The following is a 23,913-nucleotide window of genomic DNA, read 5'->3' as shown; positions in this document are numbered from 1 at the left end:
CGCAGAGAGGATAACCACTTTTTTTATTTAGGTAACATGACATTTCCTTTGGTGACTCAGGCTAAATGTATTTTTTTTAGGTTAATATAACTAGAATTTTACTTAAGTGTGATTGCATTGATTTTGCATTTTATTTCTCTTTTGCATTTTATTTCTCTTTTAGAAATGTTACCATGACGACTTAAACTACATTCATTTTAGAGGTAAAATTCACAATTTTCCTGGTGAAGATTAGAACAAATTCTGAAAAATATATAAAAATAAATACTTTTTTTCACTTTCCCATCCTGTTAATCATCCCACAACCCCTTTGATTTATCTTGTGACCCCATGTGGGGAACATCTGCTGTATGTGTATGTCATTATTCACCTTGTAGAGAGTCTGACATTAGTAAATATTCAGGTGTACCTTGTGCTGCAGCAGCAGAGGAGAGCTGAGCGTTCCCAGACCGATGCTGTCCATTTCAGAGCTGGTTGAGCAGGTTTCCTGAAACACAGACAGGAAACAAACAGAACATCAGATAACACTGAACAAACCAAGTCAAAGTCAACAGGATCAGAGGTCATAAAGCACTGACGGTCCTCCCTCCTCCTCATGACTGTAGATTGCATCTCACTTATTTTATCCTTTTAGTTTTGAGGAATGTTGATTTGAACCATGATGTCAGATGGGTCAGAGTGTAATGATGATGAAACTGTCTGCAACACTGCGACTAGTCAAACCAGTTTTGTTTACAGTGTATATAATATCCCAAAATAACAACTTTGTCTCAGATTAGCTAACTTAAAGTTTCCTTCACATTTTGTATCGTTATATAACTTTTATACTTTTTTTAAGAACTTAATACAACTCAACGATTTTACTTCAGATTACTAATTGATGCAGGAAAGGATGGTTATAAGATTTTTTTAAATTAGACCAAACAAACTCTTTATGTTGCAATGAATACCTAAAATAAGTACTGACAGTCTGGTTTTAATTATCATTTGATCAGATATTGATTTAAAGGTACAATCACTGGTTTCATTAGTGTCCCCAAAACCCTACATTTTCTTGGTAACAGTTTATTTTACAATTCAAAATAAAATCCTAATAAATCTTTGGAAAGAACAAAGTGATTTGGTACTTAAAATGACAGTTTTGTTCATTTGATGCTGTGTTTTTAAGTTGTCTTGTGGCTCTACATTAAATATTAAATACGTTAAAAATCGTCTAATTTTTCTAAATAAATGTAAAAAAGGATTTTGAAAAAGGACCCAGCCAAGTAAAATGCTGAGTTGCTGTTCCAATCACTTTACGGCAGGAAAAACTGCAATGAATGGAACGTCTATCTACTAAGGTGAGCTGTTATGAGCCCTCATGCTCAGCTAAACCAGGAAAAAACCGAGGTAGAAATGAAACTCGTCTTACCAGTCTTCCCCGCAGCGCGTGCAGGTCGGCGGCCACCTGTCGCAGCAGGAGATGCAGTTTGTTGCCGATGACGTGGACCTTCTCCTTGGCCTCCACGCTGTCCTCGCCGGTGACCTCCAGGAGGAGCTGGGAGGAGATCTCCTGCAGCGAGGAGACGTCTCGCTGGCGGCTACGCAGCTCCTCCTGCAGAGCCTGCAGCAAGGGGGCGACAGAGAGCACAAGCTTTTATTCCTCTAAATCCCCCAAATTTTCTCCCATCTCAGTGAATGTTTAGAGCATTTTCCAAGCTTTTTGAGTGTCAGAGAATGAATATTAAGCATTAAATGATCATGGCGGTCGTCTCCTCACCGTCAGCGTGTCTCTGTGCTCCAGCAGGGTGGAGCGTGACGTCGACAGGTCGCTGATGTTTATGGCTCTGAGTTTATTCTCGGTCTGAGCGAGCCACAACAGCAGAGAGTGCAGCGTCTCATGAAACTCCTAACAAAGAGAAAGAGATCAAAGGTCAGACTACATTTAAAGGACAGGTTCAAGTATCTTAATTGTCTTAATTGTCGCCAGCCCTCACCTGACACTGCATGAGCGCGGAGTGTAGCCTCCTCTCCCAGCTCTCCAGCCCGCCGCAGGCCTGCGTCCAGCTGTGGTTGGCGGAGCTCAGGGCGTCCTGCAGCTCCCGCAGCTCGGCGCTGTCGCCACGCAGGAAGTGACGGCTGCTCAGGTTGACGGAGATCATCAGACACTTGTAGCTGTTGAAAGTCTTCTGCATCTCCTGAAGGAAAGAAAGGGGGAGAGATTAATGTTTGTGGGGATGGAGTGATTAGTAATTAGTAGAAATTAGTCGTCTTGTGTGATTAGAAAGTATCACTCCCTGTAAGATCAATGAATTTCCTCGTGTCTGTCCCAGTGTTTACGGTTAAAAAGAGTTTTCCCACTTTTCAAAACAGAGAAAGAAGCTATTTAATGTGTATAATCTTGAATTTTGATTCATCCATGCAGCATATTTCATGCCGTCCTCACTGTCAATCAAACTTGAAATGATTTGGAAGCTTTTTAGAGGAAAAACACTTAAATTTTCACTGTTCATTGGTTTCTTTGGATGTTATTTAAGCTTGCATTACAGCAATTGTGTACTAAGTCATGAAAAAAAAATGACTGTGCAGGCTTGTTGTCGTTGTTACCTTGAGTTTCCTGATGTTGACCTCCGTGTCTCGGATGCTGGTGGACGGCGCAATTCTCTGCAGCCTCTCCAGCTCCGGCAGCACCCTGCCCAGCCAGGAAGTGACGTCGCAGAGGTCAGAGTTCAGCTTCTGCCACTGCTCCAGGTCCTGCTTGATGTCCGTCTCGTTGTCGAACTTCTGCACTTGTAGCAACTCCCAGCGCTCGATCACACCTGACCAGACACAAAAGTGTGACTTACATGTGCATTTGGGTGATTTTAAGCTTTTGTTCTACAGCTAATGATGCTGTTGAGAGTGTTAATAAAAGGTATTTAATTCAGGGTTTCAACATCAATAAATCATCACCATTTTATTTCTGAGACATTCAGACAAAATATGATGATCACACAGAAGTCTTTCATGATCTTTTACATCAGTGCTGAAACATAAATGACAACAACTGCAGGACATGGCAACTATTTGACGGTTCCAGCTTCTCAAATGTCGATGTTTTCTTCTTCTCTCTGTTTTTTTTATCATTGTGAACTGAGTACATTTGGGTTTTGGCTTGTTGGTTTGATAAAACAAGCAATTTAAAGACGTCACTATGAGCTCTGGGAACTTGTAATAGACATTTTTCACCGTTTTCTGACACTCCATAGACTAATAATTAATCCAAAAAAAAATTATGAGCACATTAAATAAATAAATAAATCATGAAAACTAGATCAGCAAAAAAATAATTGATTGAAAGAAAATGAATCTACTATCATTTTGATAATTTAATAAGTAATTTTGTTAGACAAAGATGCTTTTCTTGGTTTTAAATTATAGTTAATCAAATTTTTGGGGGGGTTTTGGACTTCATGTCCGACAAAATATGACATTTTGATGATGTCACCTTGTGCTTTGGGATATTGTGAAAACAATTAAACAAGAAGATAATTAAGCAGATTAAACGATTATGAAAACAATCATTAGTTGCAGCTCTTTTTTTTACAAATGTCAGCCGGTTTGGTTTACGTCACAAAAATCTCATCCAGCTTCAGTAAAACCAGAAAAAACACTATAAAACTATGCAGCCATCAGTACATCAGCCTACAACAAGTCACACTTCTATCACTGTTTGTATTTTCTGAATCTAAACCAAGACTTTGAATTCATCTGTTACCAGAGTTTCTCTCTGTCACTGCTCTACCTGTGCTGGTCTGCTTGTCGGCCGTGCTGCTGGTCAGACCCGTTTCCTCCAGCTCCTCTTCATCGTTCAGGATCAGCTTGACTCTCTTCACGCTGTTGATGCTGCCGCTGCACTCCGACATCAGCTTAGCCTGAAAACACACAACACAACGTTCATCTCAAACACGGTTTTACATCTATAGTGAAGGAACGCTGTGTCAGACAATAAATGTGTGTGTGCTTACATATCCCTGCTGGCGGAAGGGAGTGCTGGTGGTGTGTGTGGGAGACGAGCTCAGGCCTCTGATCATTTCTCGGGGAACTCGTTTCCTCTCCGGGGAGCCGGGCTGGTGCCAGCTGGGTGGGTCGGTCACTGACTTAACTGAGGAGAAAGAGAAGAAGAAAAACAGCTTAACAGAAGTAGTGAAAAATTAAGAAAGAAATAGTGAGACATGCACAACCAGAATGACAACAAGGTAAAAAAAAAAATAAACCACAGAGAAGATAGTCTTGTGGTTTTTCCATCAAAGATCTGACACATGCACAAGACTAAAAACATCTGTGAATAACATGCATGAAAACAACACAAATGGATCACAGTATCATGCAAGTTTCATGTGTCACTTCATCTTAGTAAGCAAAAGACTGTTGTAGTGGTTCAGAGCCACATCTGTGACTTAAAATACATATTGGGTGAAGCAAAGACAAAAAAAATACATGGGTAACTGCTGAGGGATGGGGGAAGGAGGGGATGCGGTTGCTAGGAGACGGGAAGTGGGTCCTTAAGCACACAGTGAGGCAGTCGCATGCAGCAGGCAGAGCGCCTACCCGAAGCTGCTTTCACTGCCCTGACAGTCGCTTTAACAAACGACTCTGAGCTCTCTGTGACCTTCACATCTGTAAGAGAGAGCGGAGGTCAACGGCGTCCGACAGCTAAAAGGGATGGAGCTTATGAAGCTGTTTCATGAGCATCAAAGAATAAAAGTTAACAGAGCAGGTCCCCATTTTGTCGTCATCTCTCGTTTTGTTAAATATAATTAAAAATCATATTTTTCATTACTGCTGACCATTTCCCAAGTTTGTGATTCATTTTCCATCTTTTTTTTAACTCCTTTGGCAACAAGAACATACATATGAAGCAATTTTCCTACAGAAAACTGTTTTGCTTATTTCCTAGAGAATCAATATTAAACAGTTTTTTTTCTGGAGGGACTGGTTGTGTGTGAGTATTCACACCGTCACTGTGTTGTCCTGAGAGTGTGTATTTTATTGAACCGCCAGATGGAACAACTTTCCATCTTGGTGGATAATAAAGTTGGACTTTATTCTTTATTGATCATTTCATCAAACTACAGTTTGACGAATGGTGTTCCTCAGCCTTGGTATCGATTCTACAAGTCTCTGAACTCTTCTGGAGGGATGAACACCGTTCTTCAAAAAGATATTCCCTCATTTGGTGTTTTGATGATGGTGGTGGAGAGCGCTGTCTATAGGTGTTTGATTAGGTTGAGATCTGGTGACTGTGAAGGTCATAACATATGATTCACATCATTTTCATCCTCATCAAACCATTCAGTGACCCCTCGTCGTCCTGTGAATTGGGGCATTGTCATCCTAGTAGAGACCACTCCCATCAGGATAGAAATGTTTCATCATAGGTTAAAGGTGACCCTTCCCTTCCCTCTAAGTGGACAAGTGGACCCAAACCAAGCCAGCAAAATGCCCCCCAAAAGCATAACAGAGCCACCAGATCTCCTCACTGTAGGGGTCAAACATTCAGACCTGGACCAGTTTGTCCTTTAATTTGTCACCCGTTTGTAAATTCTGAGGAAAAATAAAGCTGACAAACTGTTCATATTTATCATATGTACAGTCTTAAAATAAACGGAAACAAATGGCTGCTTAGAAGAAGTGAAAAATCTACAAACTTTCTCAACAAAATGTGAAATTGTGCAATTTGTAGTTAAAACACTACAACATATAATCACCAAATGATGGAAGTTAACCTCTTCTGACCGACTGAGAGAAGCGAACACCTGCAGATAAGCGGCCGTCTTACCTGACAGGGCGCTGAAGAAGGTGGCGTCCTCGTCGTCCTCATGTGATGACGATCCTCCCACGTCGACCGTGTGGTCCCACTCCAGCGGGATAGAGTCCACGCTGACGGGGGTCTCTCTTCCCGACCGCTCCAGAGGGGGCGCCAGGAGGTGGCACATGGCCTGCCGTCCGGCCGAGACGCCGCCCACCGCTGGTACCTCTTCCTCCTCCTCTTTCTTACTCGTCTTCCTCCAGGAGGTCCCGTTGGTGAGATCGGGTGAGTCGTCCAGGTCGGTGTCGCGGTCTGACAGCTCCCTCTCCTCTTCCAGAACCTGCAGGGCAAAGAGGAAGATCAAGAAATTATAAATCGTTTAATTTAAAGAAATTAATTAAAACAACCTATTTTCTTTCTCTGAAATGAAAGGTTTACTTTTGTATTTTGGAGAATAAGTAAAACCTTTCGTTAAGAGTGAAATGATGACATTATTAACTACCTTGTCTTATTTCTCTGGTACTAAATCACCTGTGGCCCCCAATAACCTGTACTGAAACTTACATTTCTGTTCTATTGATTTAAATTTATTTCACTTTTAAAAAAGTACCATAATTTAAAAAAAAAAATGGCATCCATGAATTACACTGAAAATGTACAGAGCCCAGTATCTATTTGTCGACTCTTTCTTTGCCCTCACTTAAACCATATTTTACCTGTAGCCTGTGTCTGTGACTTTATTTATTCATGTTTCAAGTGACAAAACATTTCCGTTTAGCTGAATTTCATTCAGTATCGTAGTGAATTAAAGAGTAATCTAACACCAGGCTGCTAAGAAATGTTTTACTGCTTGCTTTGGTTTAAAGTTACAAGTCTGTGTTACCTCCGACCACACTGATGCACCTGTAACTTCACCCAACAGTGATGTCACAGTGTACTGGAGTACACATGTACATCACTGCAGCAAGGTGAGAAATTAAACCACTGGAGTTCAGCAAAAACAAGACTTTCAGGCGGTGTTACATTAGTTACATTTTTTAAGGCTTGCAGCTATGAAAACCATTTTGGATGTGGTTGAACCATAGATTGTATAAAAATATAGACGTAGTTACCATGACATCACCTGTTGATTTCTGAAGAGCGGTTTTGAAGCTCAAAGTGAACCTGCCTAACTCCCAGCCAATCAAAAATGGGCAAAGAGGCGGGCCAAATGGCTGAAACAAGCCACCTAGCGGCTGGCGGACCTGTCACTCAAAGCAGCCATGTCCTTCATTATGCATAACTTTACGGCTTAATAAAATTTAAATGGGTGAGTTATAAAAAAATTCACCCTCCGTACAATTGTTTTGAAAGGGGAAATTAGCTACAGAGACCAAAACCGTTGTTTGTACCACGCTGTAAACATGTTTATTTCTGCTGTAAAGTTGGGCATTTTAATATGGGGGTCTATGGGGATTGACTCGCTTTTGGAGCCTCAAGTGGCCATTCAAGGAACTGCAGTTTTGGCACTTCCACATTGGCTTCATTTTACAGCCCCGGAGGTTGCTGCTTGGGTTTAACACATATGAGGGAGTTTCACTAAGAATAATATATCTGTACGTGCACAAGCAGATGCTTGAAAAATACCAACATTCTTGTTTGTACAGGCGGTTCTTCCTGAGCTTGTTCTATATGACATCCCATTTATTGTAGGTGAACCAAACAAACAGCAAAATCTGGGTCCTACAGTTCTGGCTTGTACAAATTTTCTTCAAATAAAACCTGACCTGACAAAACATAAAACCTGTTGTAACAGTATAGGACCGTCGTGGTCTGACTGACCGGGCGTCTGTTGACGAGGCGGTGGTGGAAACGAGCCACCCTGCCGAACACCTCCTGGCAGTAGGAGTGGAGCTCCTCCAGCTCGTCCTCGATCAGCACGGCGTCCAGAGGAGCGCTCTTCTGGATCAGGTTCTCCCCGAACACGATCAGGGCGTCGATCTTGTTGGTGTTCAACGTGATCTCCTGCTGGAAACCCTGCGGAGGGTGACACCAGGGTGGAAAACAGACATTTTAGTAACGTAGGGGGTCCAGTGTAAGTGGAAATATGTAGACAGTTTGGGATTCAGTTTATTCCTGAAGAACACGGCAAAAGTCATTATTGAAGGTTAAAAAGGAGAACTGCAGGATGATTTATGGCATATTGCAGATAAACGTGCGTGGGAGCAGACTTACATTCAGCTGCCTCATCTTGTCTTCGATGTCGCTCTCAGAGAAGTGCTCCACGTTGGTGAGTTGGAGGTCCATCTCAGTCAGCCAGACCAGGATCCCCTCACGAGTTCCCTCAAAGTCTTCTCTCTGAGAAGTAAAGTGCTGCGAGGGCACAGAGCAGAAGATGATGGGATTATTATTTAAATACTCTTTGGCTTCATTTCAGAGAGTATAACAATCCCTTATTGATTCCCTCTACTTTGCTTAGAAAGATGAGACAGACCAAGGTCAGACTGAAGAAAGGAGATTTCTTACAACACACAGGACTGAGTTAACATATAAAAAAATAAATCTTAGCTTTCTGGAGCTGCATGGACAATGACAGAGAAGTTGATTGTGGGTGCTATGAAAACCAAGAATGCATCAACAACAGTGTATTCGATGGCCAAAAAGCAAAACCTCCTATCTGAAATATGCACTTTTTTGAGAAAACTAAAAAAAACTTGTAGTTTTCTTGCAGAATGCTATTTGTTAAGGATACCCAATACATAACACACTGTTTTTGGACTATATTACTATATTATGTGGTGTTGTTTATGGTATCTTTGTATGGTTATTTGTATGGTTACACTGCACTGTTTTTGCACTTTTATTCTATTGTTTTATCTGTCTTATTCCCTTTTTAGCTTCTTTTTATTTCCAAATTTAACATTTTTTAACTCTTTCTATATGTCTTTTTACTTGTGTTGCTTTTATATTGTTTTAATGCCTTTTATGTTCTATGTAAAGCACTTTGAATTGCCTTGTTGTTGAAATGTGCTATACAAATAAACTTGCCTTGCCTTATTACAGTATTGTTAACACATAATATAGTAATATAGTCCAAAAACAGTGTATTATATATTGGGTATCCTTAAAAAAGAGCATTCTGCAAGAAAACAACAATTTTTTTTTAGTTTTCTCAAAAAGTGCATTTTTCAGATAGGAAATTTGCTCTTCAGCCATCGAATATAATTGGGTGGATCAGGACAGGAAATGATTATCAGAGGAATGGCTATTTCATACTTGAAATTATATTTAATAGCCTAAAATGTTAGAAGGTTGCAGGCTTCTAGGCCATCTTCAAGATCAAACAAGGACAAACAATTTATATAAATGAAACAGCCTTACAACACATCACTATATGATTTAGATAATTAAACCTGGTTATATAATGTTAAACCTGAGGGTTGCTATTCTCAATACTCAGCTGGTCATCTTCAAAGCCTAACAACTGCAAACAATTTGGATGAATCAAATGGACTCACAAATAACCAAAAAACCTATTATTGGAAATTGCGAGAGTTTCAGAGGGACAAAGACACAGAGTGTCCCCATAGTAACCATGGTAACTCACTTCTGCTTGCTTGTGCATGGCACAAGAAGAGATGGAAAGATGCTGTGCTGCTACCAGAAGAGCCGCTGACAGATTACTCTGAGCAGCATGCATGGGAATACATTACAATATAATGGATTTGTGTATATTTCTGGCTTTCCCCCATGATGGTCTGAATGTGCTGCTCTGTCTTATCTGCCTGTGCGCCGTCAGCGTCCTCTTTTTGTGCCGCAACATTATCAGTTATGAATTAGTTTTTCCCCGTCTGAGAAAATGGACGTGTGGCATGAGAGCATGTGAAAAGTGTCGATATAATGCGGGAGACTTGGCAGCCCTGTTAATATCATGAAGCCTAGAGTACCAAGGTCATAAATGGAAGACAAAAAGAACTAGCCGAAGTTGCCATTTTTCTTGTATTTATATTTTGACCAGATTTAATGTTGGCTAACTAACCCTCTGGAAATGCTGTTGGGTAATAAAATCACAGCTCCATTTTTGAGTCTTTCTCTCCTTCATCACTAGTCTATGAATTAACTCCTGTGATTGGATGTTTCTACACATACTATTAAGCTCTGGTGACCCCGGTCTTCCTCGTATTACCGTGATGTGGATATAGCTTACAGGGGGCCGAGCATGCAAAGGTCAACCGCCGGCTGACTCCTTTGATTACACGCAATCTTTCTAAAGCAACATAAACATCGTCCATCTGCTCAGCGCCACATGCCACGATGAAACCAGCTTCCTGCCAACGTGACTCCTCGTGCCTCGTCACCATCTGAGAGGTGACCTAAATCCTGACGGCTTAGGGCGGAGCCGAGAGCCAGGAGAGATACCGCAGAGATCAAGGGGAAAGGTTTGATACGTGCTGATGTTTGGTTTCTGATTTTTTTCTCAAACATTTCAGAGTCAATCAATTTCCCCTCTGATACTGGATTTCTAGGTACTGAAGTATATTTTGCTTCTATTTTGGGGAAGTTTCCTAACACAGCTTTAAATATTAAATGATTGATGAATTGATTATCTCCCATCTGCAATTAAAAGTCTTTGTGACACTTTAAGTCCTCCTATTTAGCATTTATAAGCAGCATACACACATTTAATAAATGTTTATAGCACATTATAATGTAGTTATCACTAGACATAAGGACATTTTTAAGTTTGTTAATATTGTCGGCAATTATAACTTCTCCTATGAAGCCATATTTTGTATTATTACAACTGTGTTTTACTATATTGTCATTCTTTAGCTTCATTTATGGGAGTTATAGTTGTTGACAAATTCATTAACACTTACCCATTCCCGTGGAAATGTATATTTACTTACAACTACATTACAGCCATAACCCCATTATTAAATGTTTACTGCTTATCAATGTAAATAAAATGTATACCAAACTCTTAAACATTATTTTTGAGGAGCAATCATATAAAATCACGCTCCTGACCTCTGACCTCCCGTCTCACCTTGAGTCTGCGGAGTACAGCGGCCACCCTCCTCTGCAGGCTGTCCCACCGCTGGTTCCCCTCATGGACCATGACTTTGAGCTTGCTGGCGGCGTCGGTGCGGTTCTCCCGGGCCAGGCGGCGGTACTGTTTGTTGACGAGCTCCAGCTGAGTCAGGCGCTCGTGAACCTGCCGCTGGAACGCCTGAGAGGAGAACATGAGAGTATGAAGACAAATTTCAAATTTCAGACATGCAGACATGAACAGTCCTCTTTTCCCAATCCTGAAACTGATTCTTTTTGTGGTTTTGCACTCCATTAAAAGTACAAAAAGTTATATTTTCTACAGACAACAGATGTCAGGAACCAGGTTGGAACCATGATCAGTGTGAAGTTGCACTAAAGAAAAGAGTTTAGTTGTCAGAGCCGACATCATAAGAAACATTTTATCCTGTTATCTTCACACTCTATGCTATTTATTCACATTTTTATTTAACTTTCTGTCCACTGACTTCCATTGTGTCACTGCTCTTACCTTTTTCTCAGTTAGTATGGAGTATGGTTGGGCTTTGATATTTGATTATTACATTATTACATTAAATGCGATGCTAATCAGTCTCTTTTCTATCTGTCTTGTTCAATCCAACCTGAACTGAATAAAGTTCCTTTTTCAAACACATTCACATTTACTAGTAAAACCCTTTTTGAAGCTCTACCACCCATATGAAAGGTGCTTGATTGCAGTTTGAGCTTGTCTGACTGATTTACAAAAAATTCATTATAATCAATACCATGCCAGATTATGTAGGCTTTGATCAAAGGCCTGGAAAATGAATATGAGTATTTGTATTTTTGTTCAATCTCACTAAGTGGATAGATAGTTAGATAAACTATACTAATTAGATATAAAACATGCTCTATCTATCTATCTGTGCTCTTTTTCTGCCTAACATTTCTACAGTAAAGTCAATATACAGTTGGACACTTTGACATTGAACAAAGCACACAGCAGGCCTCCGCCACCAGCTGCTCAGAGGATTAACAACCTTTTCCAGTCCGTTTGTGGATTTGAACTTCTCTAACAATTACATTCCCACAGCTTCCATTACATGTGACAGTCAGTATATCCAGTAGGTCACTGGTTCTCCGCAGGATGAAGTGTGTTTCGTAAGCATCACCGTCTACACTGAATACATGTCGCCATAGAGATGGGGGCACCTCAGCGGAGTCGGAGATTAACAGACGCTAATCTGTGTTTCTAATCCAGAATGACACATCAAAGGTTACCTTAGCAACAGGACACCTGAACCTGAAACTGCATTCAGACTGAAACATTTTTTTTTTTTTTTTTTTTATGGCTGTTATTTAACTTTCTGACAAAATAAACAAATGCACTGCATTTTTTGCAGCTGGTCCCAGATGTTGGACATTTCCAAAAGCTACGAGAATCGGGGAACATATGTGACTCTGAATTCTAAAACTGTGTAAAAATGGAAAGGGTGCTATATGTGCGAGCATACGAAATAGCGCGAGCAACAGGATACTGACTGCAGTTCACTTGACAGCCACCGGTGTCACTAATGAGAAGGAATTTCTGATTCTTACATATTGTACGTTTCATCTCTTGGACATGTTTTGATAGGAAACGAAACAAAAAGAGATTGACAACAACTAATTCATTCTCTGAAACTGGAAAGACTGGAGTCATTGCTAATGTCTGTTGGTTAAAACGCCACCTTGCCGGTTTGTACGACACTTTGGTTCACAGCCAGATGTTTTAACAACTACTGGCCAGATTTTAGTGAGATTTGCAGTGAATATTCACACTTGCCAGAGGATGAACCCTTATATGTTTTAGGTCATCCTGTAACCTTTCTCCTGGTGCCATCATCTGGTCAAAACCATAGACTGTATAAAAATATGGACGTGGTTACCGTGACGTCACCCGTTGGTTTCTGAAGAGCGGTTTTGAAGCTCAAAGCGAGCCGCTCCGGCCGTCGCCGTCTTGGCAGTGCGTGACGCTGCCTAACTCCCAATCAATCAAAAATGGGCAAAGAGGCGGGCTGAATGGCTGAAACAAGCCACCTGTACCAGGCTGTAAACATGTTTATTTCTGCTGTAAAGTTGGGTATTTTAACATGGGGGTCTATGGGGAATGACTCTCTTTTGGAGCCTCGAGTGGCACTTCCGCATTGGCTTCATTTTTCAGCCCGGAGGTTGCCGCTTGGTTAAAACCTCATCTTGTACACAAAAGAATTATAAATCTAACCGACAGTTTCATTCATTCAATTTGACCGTACCCTTTGCTCCCCATAGGATGAACCATCAGGCCTAAAGTTTGCTTTATAGCAACTTTAATTGAATTTGCTGAATCATGTTACCAACCAGACAAACTCTCTTGATTTTAATGAACCTATGGCCTTTCCTCCATCACCAGGACAGACTTGACATTTTTAGCCCCCATTCTTAAGTCTAGCAGGGCTTTAGACCGCCTCTTTCACGCCACAGCTTTGTCTTTAGTCCTCCCCGTCCATCCTTCTGCTTACCTCAAACTTCTTGAGCTCCTCCTTGGCACTGGTGTAGAGGACGTCGGCGGAGTCGGGCTGGGCTGCAGTGAGCTCAGCCGTCTTTAGCCAGTCTTCAAAGCGAGAGTAGTCATCCATGAACTTACACCAGAGACGCCAGGTCTCCTCAATCCTGAAAACAACACAAGGAAATTCAACTAAGCAGCCTGGCAGCAGGAAACGGGATAAATTATTAATTCAAATTTGTTACTGCTTATTTCATTGAATCATCTTCTCCTAAAAACACATATAAATCAATGAGTCATTTGTCATGTGAATCCTCAGCTTCACTACATAAATTTAAGTGAGTGTATTTTCTGTCAAAATACTTAATTGAAGAGAAAAACACACAGTTGAGTTTTACACCAGAAACAAACAGCACCAGTAAACTATTGAGGGCAGTTTATTGCAGGAGGAGTCACTGAAACCTGGTATAACCGCTCACCTCATCCTCCTTTCCATGGACATGGCACAGATGTTCCTCCAGCGTCGGTCCAGGCTGCGGGTCGTCTGCTGGATCGAGTCGTTTTCCGAGTCGCCACCGCAGGCGTCGGCATCATGGAGCAGGACGTCACACAGCGTCAGCACCGACGCCACGCTCTCCGTGTGCTGCTCGATGTCCCGCTGCAGATCCTGTAGTTCAAAACAGCACAGATGCACTTAGATCACATCTACAGTTTGTTTCCTCTGGTCTGGACCACAAAAGACTAGTTTAAACTTGGTGCAATTTTGTGTTTCAGCTTGTTTAGAGTTCATTTATTGATCAAAGGTTTGATGCAACAATCTACTTGGAGGCAGATTGAGGCTCACTATGGTCAAGTTGAGTTCAAATTGTTCGTAGCTGCCAAAATAAACCACATTAACACTCCAGAGTTGGGCCATAATTTACAGAAGTAGCTGATCCTGACTGCAACACATGACAGCTCGGTGCAAAAAAAGGAGTTTCCAAAGAAATCATTTTTTTCCCCAAGAGAACATCTGCCAAATGGATTTGTTTTTAGCTATTTGTGTTTGTTGGAATGTTCAATCATTTCCAATGTTTTCAGCAGATGGAGAAAGCTCAGTTGTCATTGAGTGACATATTGAACTTCGGCCACACAAAGACATGAAGTTTGTTCACTATGAGTCACAGAGTCGGTCAGTAAGCGGTGGGATTAGTACTTTTATTCCAGCACTTCAACATCAGATTTTTTTTTTTTTTGTGGTGTGTGTGTCTGTCGCTCCCTCCCTGACAGCACTTTTTGTTGGCTCTTGTTTGTTCAAAGTTACCACTCTCTGGGTTGCCATGGTGACCGGTGAAAGCTTAAAGAGCCCATCCACACAGGAGTCATTTCAGCCGTCCTTCATCCACTAATGGAGAGACCTGCAGCCTTTTCTGAAGAACAGGATAAGTCCCCGTCTCTTTCAGCCGGCGTGGCTCTCCCTCTCTTCCTCTTACTCTCACCTTCCTCGTTCTTTCTGCCTGTCTGCCAACTATCTCTCCCTTTGTGAATAGAGCTATTTCTCTCCTCAGACAGGCAAATCAAGTCCAATTTGTTTTGAGGATTTCTAGAGTTTTTTTTTCTTTTTTTTTTTTCCTTCTGTTGTTGTTTCAAAAGATCTCACAAATATTTTGAGGGGAAGAGAAAAGTAATTAGCAAGAGATTATCAGCGCCTCAACAAAATTAGCGTAGGTCAGCCTCCTTTTCATCTTGTGAAATCAATGCATTTGCACTCTGTCCACAAAATCCATCATAAAACTAGAACTAGAAAGAAATGTTCAAGCATCCCTGTTAAGAGCACATTATAGCTTTTATTTCAAATTGCTAGTCCTTTTTAAAAAATACAAACACATAAAAACTGACCGCAAAAAGCACTCTGTTTTTTTGACAGTTCAGAGAACTTGCGAGTGCGAGTATAAAAAATGTTAAATTTCCCAGAAAAGCAAAAAAAGTCAACTAATTCTGACATAATTCTGTATCTGCAGTTTAAAAGGTGATGGGATCAGATATAACAGAAGCAACAGGTGAGATTAAATGAGCTGCTAATGTGGGGAAAGGTGCCTCTTTTTGTTTCTCCTCACAAAAAAAACAGTCTAGGCAGTGCAGAGCTGAGTGAGAGGGGAAAAGTAATCACCCATTCAAGTGGTAAATATGAACATATAAACTCTTTCTTAACAGGATGTGTGTACAACAGCTCTGCCATAAATTCTACTTTTATGAAGCTTATACATTTTGAATTTTTGTTGACATCGTCAGAAAGGTGATAAATCTACTTTGTTGTTTATTACTGAGGTCGTAGTGGTGAACTGGAGTGATTATATTGAAAAGTGTCCCTTATATATTTTGTCCAATCCATTAACATACATGAGTGCTTTGAGCTAAATGCTAACGTCAGCGTACATGCTCACAATGACAATGCTAACAGGCTGGCGTTTAGCAGGTATGTTACCATTATAGCTTAGCACATTAGCATGATGGGGATGTCATTCGTTTTGCATGTATTTGGTCATAAACCAAAGTATTGGACAAATTAAAATTGAACATGATGATGGAGTGAGATGAACAGGAGATCATCAAAAATCAATTCACAATTCATCGTCAGGGGAAAATGAATGTGTGAACCTAATTTCATAACAATCCATCCAATAGTTGGTGAGACATTTCACTAAAACTCAATGGTGGCACCAGAAGAAACGTTATTGGATATCTACCGTCAGTATCATTAATCGTCTGAGAACCATGAACGTCTGTACAAAACTTTGTCCTAATATGTCAGGTAGATGTTGAGATATTTCACCACCGCTGTGACCACTAAATGAAGCCAGGAGGATTCAAACTCTGAGATATTTCAGTCTGGATCAAAGCAGTGGACTGACTGACTGTCTGACATTGCAATATATTAATAATTATGATATATCAACTCAGCAGCAATCTTTTTTATTGTCTTCGGCTGATGTGTTTGAATAAAAAACCTCCAGAGCACTCAGAGGAAGCATACGTCTTCTATCCTTTGTGGGCGGAGGTAAATCATTCATAACACACTTGACAATTTGAACACTGATGAAGCAACAAAAGGCTAAAAAAGAGTTGACAGATTGAACCTGTTAGCATGTATGCTTGTCCTATCGTCCAACCCCAGCAGGAAGTGCTTGATCATACACAAGAGGTGGAGCAGCTGTGACCTAAAGGTTAGAGAAGTGAACTTGTGACCGGCATCAATCCGGTCACAAGGGTTCAATCCTCGGACCGGCAGGATAAATCCGGGTGTGGAAAGTGAAAAAGCATCTTACAAGTGTGCCTGTGTTTAACTATGTGAATGTGATCAAGGTGTTCCTGCAAAAGAGAGATTTCCTCTCAGTGAAACTTCCCTGAATAAATAAATGTAAAAAAAAAAAAAACAACAAAACAAAACACAAATGCAAGATATTGGTAGAGAGCCTCTCCATAACCCAGAGTCTTTCCTATTAGTAAAGTGGTGGTCCAGCAGTCTACAAATGGACTGAAGTCAATTTTGTGAGCACGCCGGACCCGGATCCCCCCCCCCCCACCCGAGGCTCGGCTCTCAGTGCATTTGTCGTCTCTCAGCCCAGCATGGCGGCTCCCTCCTTCACAAATAGCCTGCTTCTTGCAGCTTGCTGAGATTGTACTTTGTAGCTCACATTATTCTTGTGTTATTATGCTGCGGACCGCTGCTGGGGTAGGCCATAACATAAAGGGTTTAAAAGCAGGTGAGCGTCACCGGTGTGTAAGTAAGGTACTTCCTGCCCTCACATTCCCTCAAAGTACCCTGTGGTGTTTCGCCTCATAGTGGAGTAAGTATAATACCCTTTTTTTTCCAGTTGGATAGAGCTGTATTTTTCCCTCACTATGAATTCCCATTTTAAAGTTTTCTCTCTTTGCTCCCCGACAGAGAAACACAGGACTCTCCTGGAGTTTCCTCTTGTGTTTTAAATCATTTCACTTTTGTTCCTGAAAGCTCCCTTTTTCCTGTCTGTTTATTATGGTGAATGGCTTTAAATACTACAAAATCCATGAGGCTCAGATGTTGTTGCTATGGAGAAGACGATATTGAGATGTAGCAAAATCAAAATGCTTCGTCATTGTTATTTGGAACAAAATGTTACGCTGTTGTTGCTGGATTAATTTATTGACCCAGAATCTGAGTGAACTAATGTAAACTGTGTTTCTACAAGATCTTTAGCGCTTGGATATTTCTCCCCGTGCTTTTCCTAATTCCCTAGTGACCAAAATCCTACTAGAAATCGGATTGGGGGGGCGGGAAACAAAAGCTAATTGGATTGTGTCAATAAAATTGTGGCATACTGTAACACTCTGTCAGGTTGATTGTGCACAGAGCAGAGAAACACTGTGACCGAGTGTTTAGACCGACTTCAGTCCTACAAGAAAAAAAACACAGTCTGTCGACACAGCGGGGGTCCAAATACAGAGGGGTTCAGAAAAAGAAATGCAAAAACAGTTGAACCTTGACTCAACGTTTGCTGGACCTCAGTATGACTTTCTCCAGCAAGGCGCTACTTTAAAGACACTATATTTCTACAGTTTATCTCATGATCATTACAACAAAAGATAAAACGACTGCTGCTGTACTAACTCTTGAGAGTTGTAAAAACTTGTCTGACAGTATTATAAACGGCTGTGCAGTGTTTGCAGTGTTAAACTTATTGAGCACATAATTGCTTAGATTAAATTATTCTATGCAAGACAATAACGTCTCTACAAAATATAATTTATGTGCTTGCAAACATCTTTTCCTGTATTTCCTCAAAATGTCACCACCAAGAGCTCAGCAATGAGATTTACCTGCAGTATAACGCCGTAAGTAATCGGATACTTCCTGGATGTTTCTTACTGAAATGCTTCTTGGGAGTTGTAGTTTGCTGCTCTCCCTAGATTTGTACGTACACAACCACATACCTCCGATATTTTCTAACACAACTGTTCATCTTTTGATCATTTACTGATGCACTGATCATTCAATAAGGAGAGTTTTATGTTCATTCAAGCCTTCAACTGCTCCAACTGTCAGTCACATAACAGTGAACTCCTAAAATAACTCAGCTTATTCAAGATCACAACCAATTTGACTGGTGGTCTTGGTTTTAATCATTTAAATGCTTAACTGAATAAAGCTGTACTTAACCTTTCCATTTACTAGGTGCTTGACTCATTTCAAATTTCATAAATGCTCAAACATCTCATTAGAATTAAAAATCATTCTGTCTCCGCTCACCTGCTGCTCGGCCAGTTTCCTCTGGATCTCGTCGCTGTGGCAGACGTTGTAGACCACCGGCTTGGCCAGCTCCGCCTCGATCCGAGACAGCCATGTTCGCAGGTTGCTCATGTTCTTATCCAGCTGCTGCACCGTCACCAGCGTCTCCTTCAGCTTCCTCACCCTGCAGACGGAAAAAGAGAGTACTGCTGTAGTTAAACTGGTCAAAGATCATTTCTACTGAAGACCAAAACCTGTCAGCAGTCTTGTTACGTTAATTCCTCTGGTCTTTCTCTCCTCTACATCACCACTTTGAAGGAATTATTTCAGTATGCGTATGTATTAGCGTTCTGTTTTCAAATTATTATAACATTTTCTCCAGCTGATCCTTTCTCAGCCGCTCATCCTTTGCCAACAATTTATTTCTTTATTCTAACAATTTTTCTTATTGTCAACAAATTTAATGAAAAGACCAAAACCAACAATGTGTTAGTTCATCTCTCAATACTTTCTGACTTCCCGACCCTGTCTGTGGCTCTAGGCCCCAAGCTCATCGGCTCCTACTGAAGATGAACATCCTTTAAAAAACAGCTCACAAATATATAGTTTAAATTTTTTTAAAAAGGCTCAGTACTTTTCTAAAACAGCTGGTCGCTGTAGTTTTTAAGCAAACTTCAATCAGACAGGTGGAAACAGAGCATTTGCTGGGGACTATTTTCAGTGGCGGATGAATCCACATTTGGTGCTCTAGTGAGTATTTCTGGCTGCATGACGGTGCTCACTGACTTGTTTTAATAGTTTTTGGACAACAACGGAGGTCTATGGCACAGAGGAATAAGATATATACAGATAAAACTTGTTAGCGGATAGATTCCCTTTCATGGATTTGTAACAATATAGAACATTGCCAGACTTATCCATTAATGTACAGTGATTGAACTCTTAGTTACAGGATGGTTTCTTAACTCAACAGGTGCATATAAACACTCAAATTACCAATCCACCAAAAAGCAGCCCTGTTTGACAGATACATGGTCTTATTTTGTTTAAGTTTGTTTGCTAAATTTGGATTTCAGTGTTCAAATAAACAATTTCTAAGGTGGTCACATGCCTTGGAATGAAAGTTTGTACAATGCAGCTTCTCCCTGTTCAAACACATTAAATCTGCTGAATGTCTCATATCAGAAAAAAAAAATCTGAATGGGGACACTTTGAGATGACGCGTGAACACAACCTCTCTTCACAGCGCTGAAACGTTGAGTGTGGCCATCCACGGTGAGAATCACACCCATAACCCTGCTTTTGTTAGCACCACGCTCAGCTCTACACCACAGATTAGCGCTGTGGCGGGTTGTCACGGTGTCTGGGAAGCGCTGCTGTCATTCTCACGTATGACACAACAACAGGAGCCATTATAGCCGAGCTGCAGGCTGACCTACATCTGACTGAGAGAGCTGGGTGCAGTCTGGGAGAGAGACCGCATTCCAGTTCAGCTCTCAGGTCAGTGACCTACATCGGTTCATTCTCCTGCGCAAACCGACAAAAATGCAGAGAAAGGGGTGACACTGCACCGCCGTGTGACCGCAGCCGGTGAGAGCCTTCCACCGAAATCCACCTCTGAGTGTGGACGGGTGGTTTATGTTAAACTAAGGATCCCCTAAACTATATTTTTTGTTATGACTCAAATATGTACCATGTGGGACATTTTACAGTTAGGGTTATGGTTATGGTTAGGGTTAGGGGGTTGGGGGTTAGGGTTAACCCGAAAAACCTGAAAAATACATTTGCTCTGTTGTGGACAAACTATGTAACACTGACACTGTTTCTACATGATCTCAAACATATCTTTGTAATTTCTGGACTACAATTTCCTGTTCATATTGTCAAGATAACAATATGATTTATTAGTCCATCTCTACTCTGAGCCTCTTGAGTTGGAAAAAAGTTCAACTCTGACAAAGTAAATGCTCCAGTCACTGCTGTTTTTTTCTGCTATTCAATCAACAGATCTGTGCAATAACAAAAATGGAGGAAATTTTAGTGGTTCTTGTTGTTGATCACCTGGTGCTGTGTGATTTCTCACCACTTGAAAGAGCTTGGGGATGATTGGAGATTTCTTTGTCTGTCATTATTGCGTTTTTGATTGCCTGAACATACCTGCGTGTGTAGCTTGCCTTTTCTTCCAGGTTGGTTCATAGCCAAAAAAAGATTTTATAATTGGGATAAGAGGTTGCTCGTTTATTCGGCGTGTCTGTGATCACCGTCTCCTGCAGCAACGTTGGTGTTGTTGCCACATTTGGAACCACAACCCCACAATCCTCCACTGTATTTTGACTTGAATGCTAAAGTTGGCATGCTAACATGTTAACATGCCCACAGTTGCAGTTCTGCATGTTTACAATGACTGTTGTCAGTTTATTAGGCACACATGGCTAAAGCTAATGCAGTCTATAAGAGCAGCCCCGATATAATATAATGTTGAACTTGCTGAAATTGTTTTATAAATGTGTTAAACTTCACGGTCATTTTAGAGGCAGAAGTTTGTGATGCTGCATCCTTTATACTGACAGATGTTTCTATATTTCATCTACATCGTTTACATCACCGAGAGGAAAAATATCACGAATAAAACTTCCAAAATAACCGTTAAGTTGAATCAACCCTTTTGTAAAACAGGTTTAACAAATATTGAACATTATAACCTTAAAGAAGGTTGGATTTATTCCAATTGCAGCTGTTGTATTATTAGTTTTAGCAAGATGTACCTGATAAACTGGCAACTGAGAGTACTGCATAGCATATTAGCATAATAGCATGCTTACAGGTGGCATTTTAATAAAAACTAACCATGTAAAAAATATATATAATCCTCCATAAACCATCTGTTTAATAAATTATTATTATAATTAATATAATAATAATTATAATTTCTCAAAGTTACAGAAGACTTGATGTTGGCCAATTTAGTATCTATTGTTGCCGTCTGTCTAAATCTTATATCTCCAACATGTCTACATGCTTGAAATAAAACATCTGTTTTTTGAGTCTCAAGTAAGAGAGCTTTAGTTTATCTGACTACATGAAAACATCTGTATAGTGACGGGATGCTCCGTGCATTCAGCTGCACATCACGAGCACAGCAGTATGGATGAGAGGGATGATATATATTCTCTCCATCTTATCTTTATAGTGTGTTTTATCTTACTCTGTCTGTCCCCTGAATTCAAAAAGGTATTGAATCCATCCTCATCCATTATTTATTTACTGTTGCTGAACCAGACAAACAGCTGAATGATGCAACACTGACACCAACGCAGCAACGAGCAGCTGTCATTCCACCATACATGAAGCTGCTTCCGGCCAACATGTCACATCAAAAACAATTTTTTTGCTTTTTGCATAATCAGAACATCACAACGTTCGATGCTGATGCTGCAATAAGGGTGTCCCTGTGCTATTTCTGGCTCCTGATGCATCTGCATGCATGTGTTTGTGTTTATGTGCGTGCATACAGGTGTGAGCTCAAGGTTGCATGCATCTATGTGAGGACGTGGCAGTAGATGGAGGCGGGCGGAAAGCAACAGTCAGTGACATCATTCATGCCATGCTGCAGCGATCACACACGGACATTTAAAGGTTTATGCATCCACACACACACACAAACACACACACACCTGCTGTCCAAGCTGCCAGCTTGCAGAAATACCAACACACACAAGACGGCTGGAGCTGGCGAGCTGAATTGAATTTGCTCTGAATCACTTGGCGTGCGTCTGCTTGCCTACATGCCTGCACCGACAAAAACCTGGCCCATCCCCCTTCACTCCTGCTCTCCGTCTCTCCTCCTCCTCCTCCTCCTCCTCCTCCTCCTTCTGCTTCTCTTTACCACAACAAAACACCCGATCTGTTGCCCTTTCACCCGTCTGCCTCCTCAGCTCCACGCCGGCCGGGTGCGCCGGGTGTGTGATGAGGTGCTCGGGATCAGGGCGAGAGGTACTTACGGGCCGGTGAGGAGGCTACTCCATGGCGATGGCTCATCCGCTAGCAAGCACTGCCCCCCTCCCTCCCTCCCTTCCTCTTTTGCGGTGCACGTGTCCCCATCCTCCTCCTCCTCCTCCTCCTCCACTCTCTCCATCCTCCCTCCTCCTCTTCCAGCTCATCCAAACAGCTGGATTCAGTAAAAGGTTCACTCAAGGATACACAACGTCAGAAGCTCTTTTGTAAAACTGCAAATAGCTGAACTAACAGTTATTACCATTACAGATTAATGTGTAAGTTATTGTAATTATTATTTGATTAACACTGTAGTCTATAACATGTTAGAAAACAGAGGTGATTGACTTTAAATTGCTTGTTTTGTCTGACAAACAGTCCAAACCGTACAACATTTGCAATTTACAAAAACATAGAGCAGAAAGGTGGAGAATCCTCAAATTTGAGAAGCTTAGAACAGCACATATTTGCTTAGTAAAGACTTTAGATTTAGTCTGTCAGAGTGATATGATTCCTGCCTGTCTCTTTAAAATGTGCTTCTTTCTTTTAGGCAGTTTCTCTGAGAGTTTGATGGGTGTTTTGTTTCAGGGGGGTTTTAAAGACCATGTACTTGTATCAGAACAGGACTGTATGAGTGGATGGAGGTCATGTCCACTGTATTGGATTTGATTTTTTATATTTGATTTGTCACAAAGTGCACAACGTTTCAAATTTTGCGAATAAATGCAATTCATTCAGAATGGAGCATCATTTTACGACCCGTAATATCCTGAAGCAACAGCGAAAACAAGCAGGAACACAATAACAGAATCCCATTAAAGTTAGTCCAGGTCTTTAACAGGCGCAGCTGTCGATTGCTGTTACCGTAACCGGGTACGACCTTGAAGCTGCTGACACAGACAGACCCAGCGGGGAAAACCTCCATCTGCCTACTTCTCCCATTTTAAGCGAACCACCCCCACGGTTCAGAGCACTAAAAACAAGCAATATATTACAGGTCTGAATAATGAAGACTGATAAAAGTGGAGGAGAAGACAGAATGACGAGAACATACAGATAAACGGCAAAAAAAGGCTTAAAGAAAGAAAACAGAAATGTAAATCTTAACAGGGTTAGGGTCAGGGCTAGGGTTAGGGCTAGGGTTGGTTAGGGTTAGGGTTAGGGTTAGGACTGGGGTTGAGGTTAGGGTTGGGGTTAGGGCTTAACAGACATGGAATACAAAACATTGACGGCTTCATCGTTCTGTTTAAGTAATGGCTTTCTGTCATTCAGAGACAGGTGTCTTTTAAATGTTCGTTATGGCTTTATTCACAATGCTCACGTAATATTTGGCACCTGATGCACAAGACTGAGCGTTTAATTTCTGGT

The 23,913-nt window shown here is 41.0% G+C and overlaps 1 protein-coding gene across 12 annotated transcripts in view; it reads right to left on the bottom strand.

Annotated features, from left to right (window-relative positions):
• Positions 1–23,913, bottom strand: part of syne2b (spectrin repeat containing, nuclear envelope 2b) — a 160,036-nt gene that overhangs the window by 4,568 nt on the left and 131,555 nt on the right. For all 12 annotated transcript variants that reach the window (XM_044374145.1, XM_044374144.1, XM_044374149.1 and 9 more), the window contains 15 exons: positions 18,574–18,736; positions 13,787–13,974; positions 13,324–13,474; positions 10,800–10,982; positions 7,985–8,122; positions 7,592–7,786; positions 5,801–6,110; positions 4,570–4,638; positions 3,987–4,123; positions 3,764–3,893; positions 2,587–2,798; positions 1,977–2,177; positions 1,760–1,888; positions 1,412–1,603; positions 410–487 (listed from right to left, as the gene is read on the bottom strand). In XM_044374145.1, the coding sequence (XP_044230080.1) occupies positions 410–487; positions 1,412–1,603; positions 1,760–1,888; positions 1,977–2,177; positions 2,587–2,798; positions 3,764–3,893; positions 3,987–4,123; positions 4,570–4,638; positions 5,801–6,110; positions 7,592–7,786; positions 7,985–8,122; positions 10,800–10,982; positions 13,324–13,474; positions 13,787–13,974; positions 18,574–18,736 (2,476 nt within the window). The remainder of the gene's footprint in view (positions 1–409; positions 488–1,411; positions 1,604–1,759; positions 1,889–1,976; positions 2,178–2,586; positions 2,799–3,763; positions 3,894–3,986; positions 4,124–4,569; positions 4,639–5,800; positions 6,111–7,591; positions 7,787–7,984; positions 8,123–10,799; positions 10,983–13,323; positions 13,475–13,786; positions 13,975–18,573; positions 18,737–23,913) is intronic.

The sequence above is a fragment of the Thunnus albacares genome, chromosome 15 (genome assembly GCF_914725855.1).
Source record: "Thunnus albacares chromosome 15, fThuAlb1.1, whole genome shotgun sequence".
NCBI classification, from domain to species: Eukaryota; Metazoa; Chordata; class Actinopteri; order Scombriformes; family Scombridae; genus Thunnus; species Thunnus albacares.
Note: the sequence above shows the minus strand (reverse complement) of the source record. Positions and strands in the feature narration are given on the sequence as shown.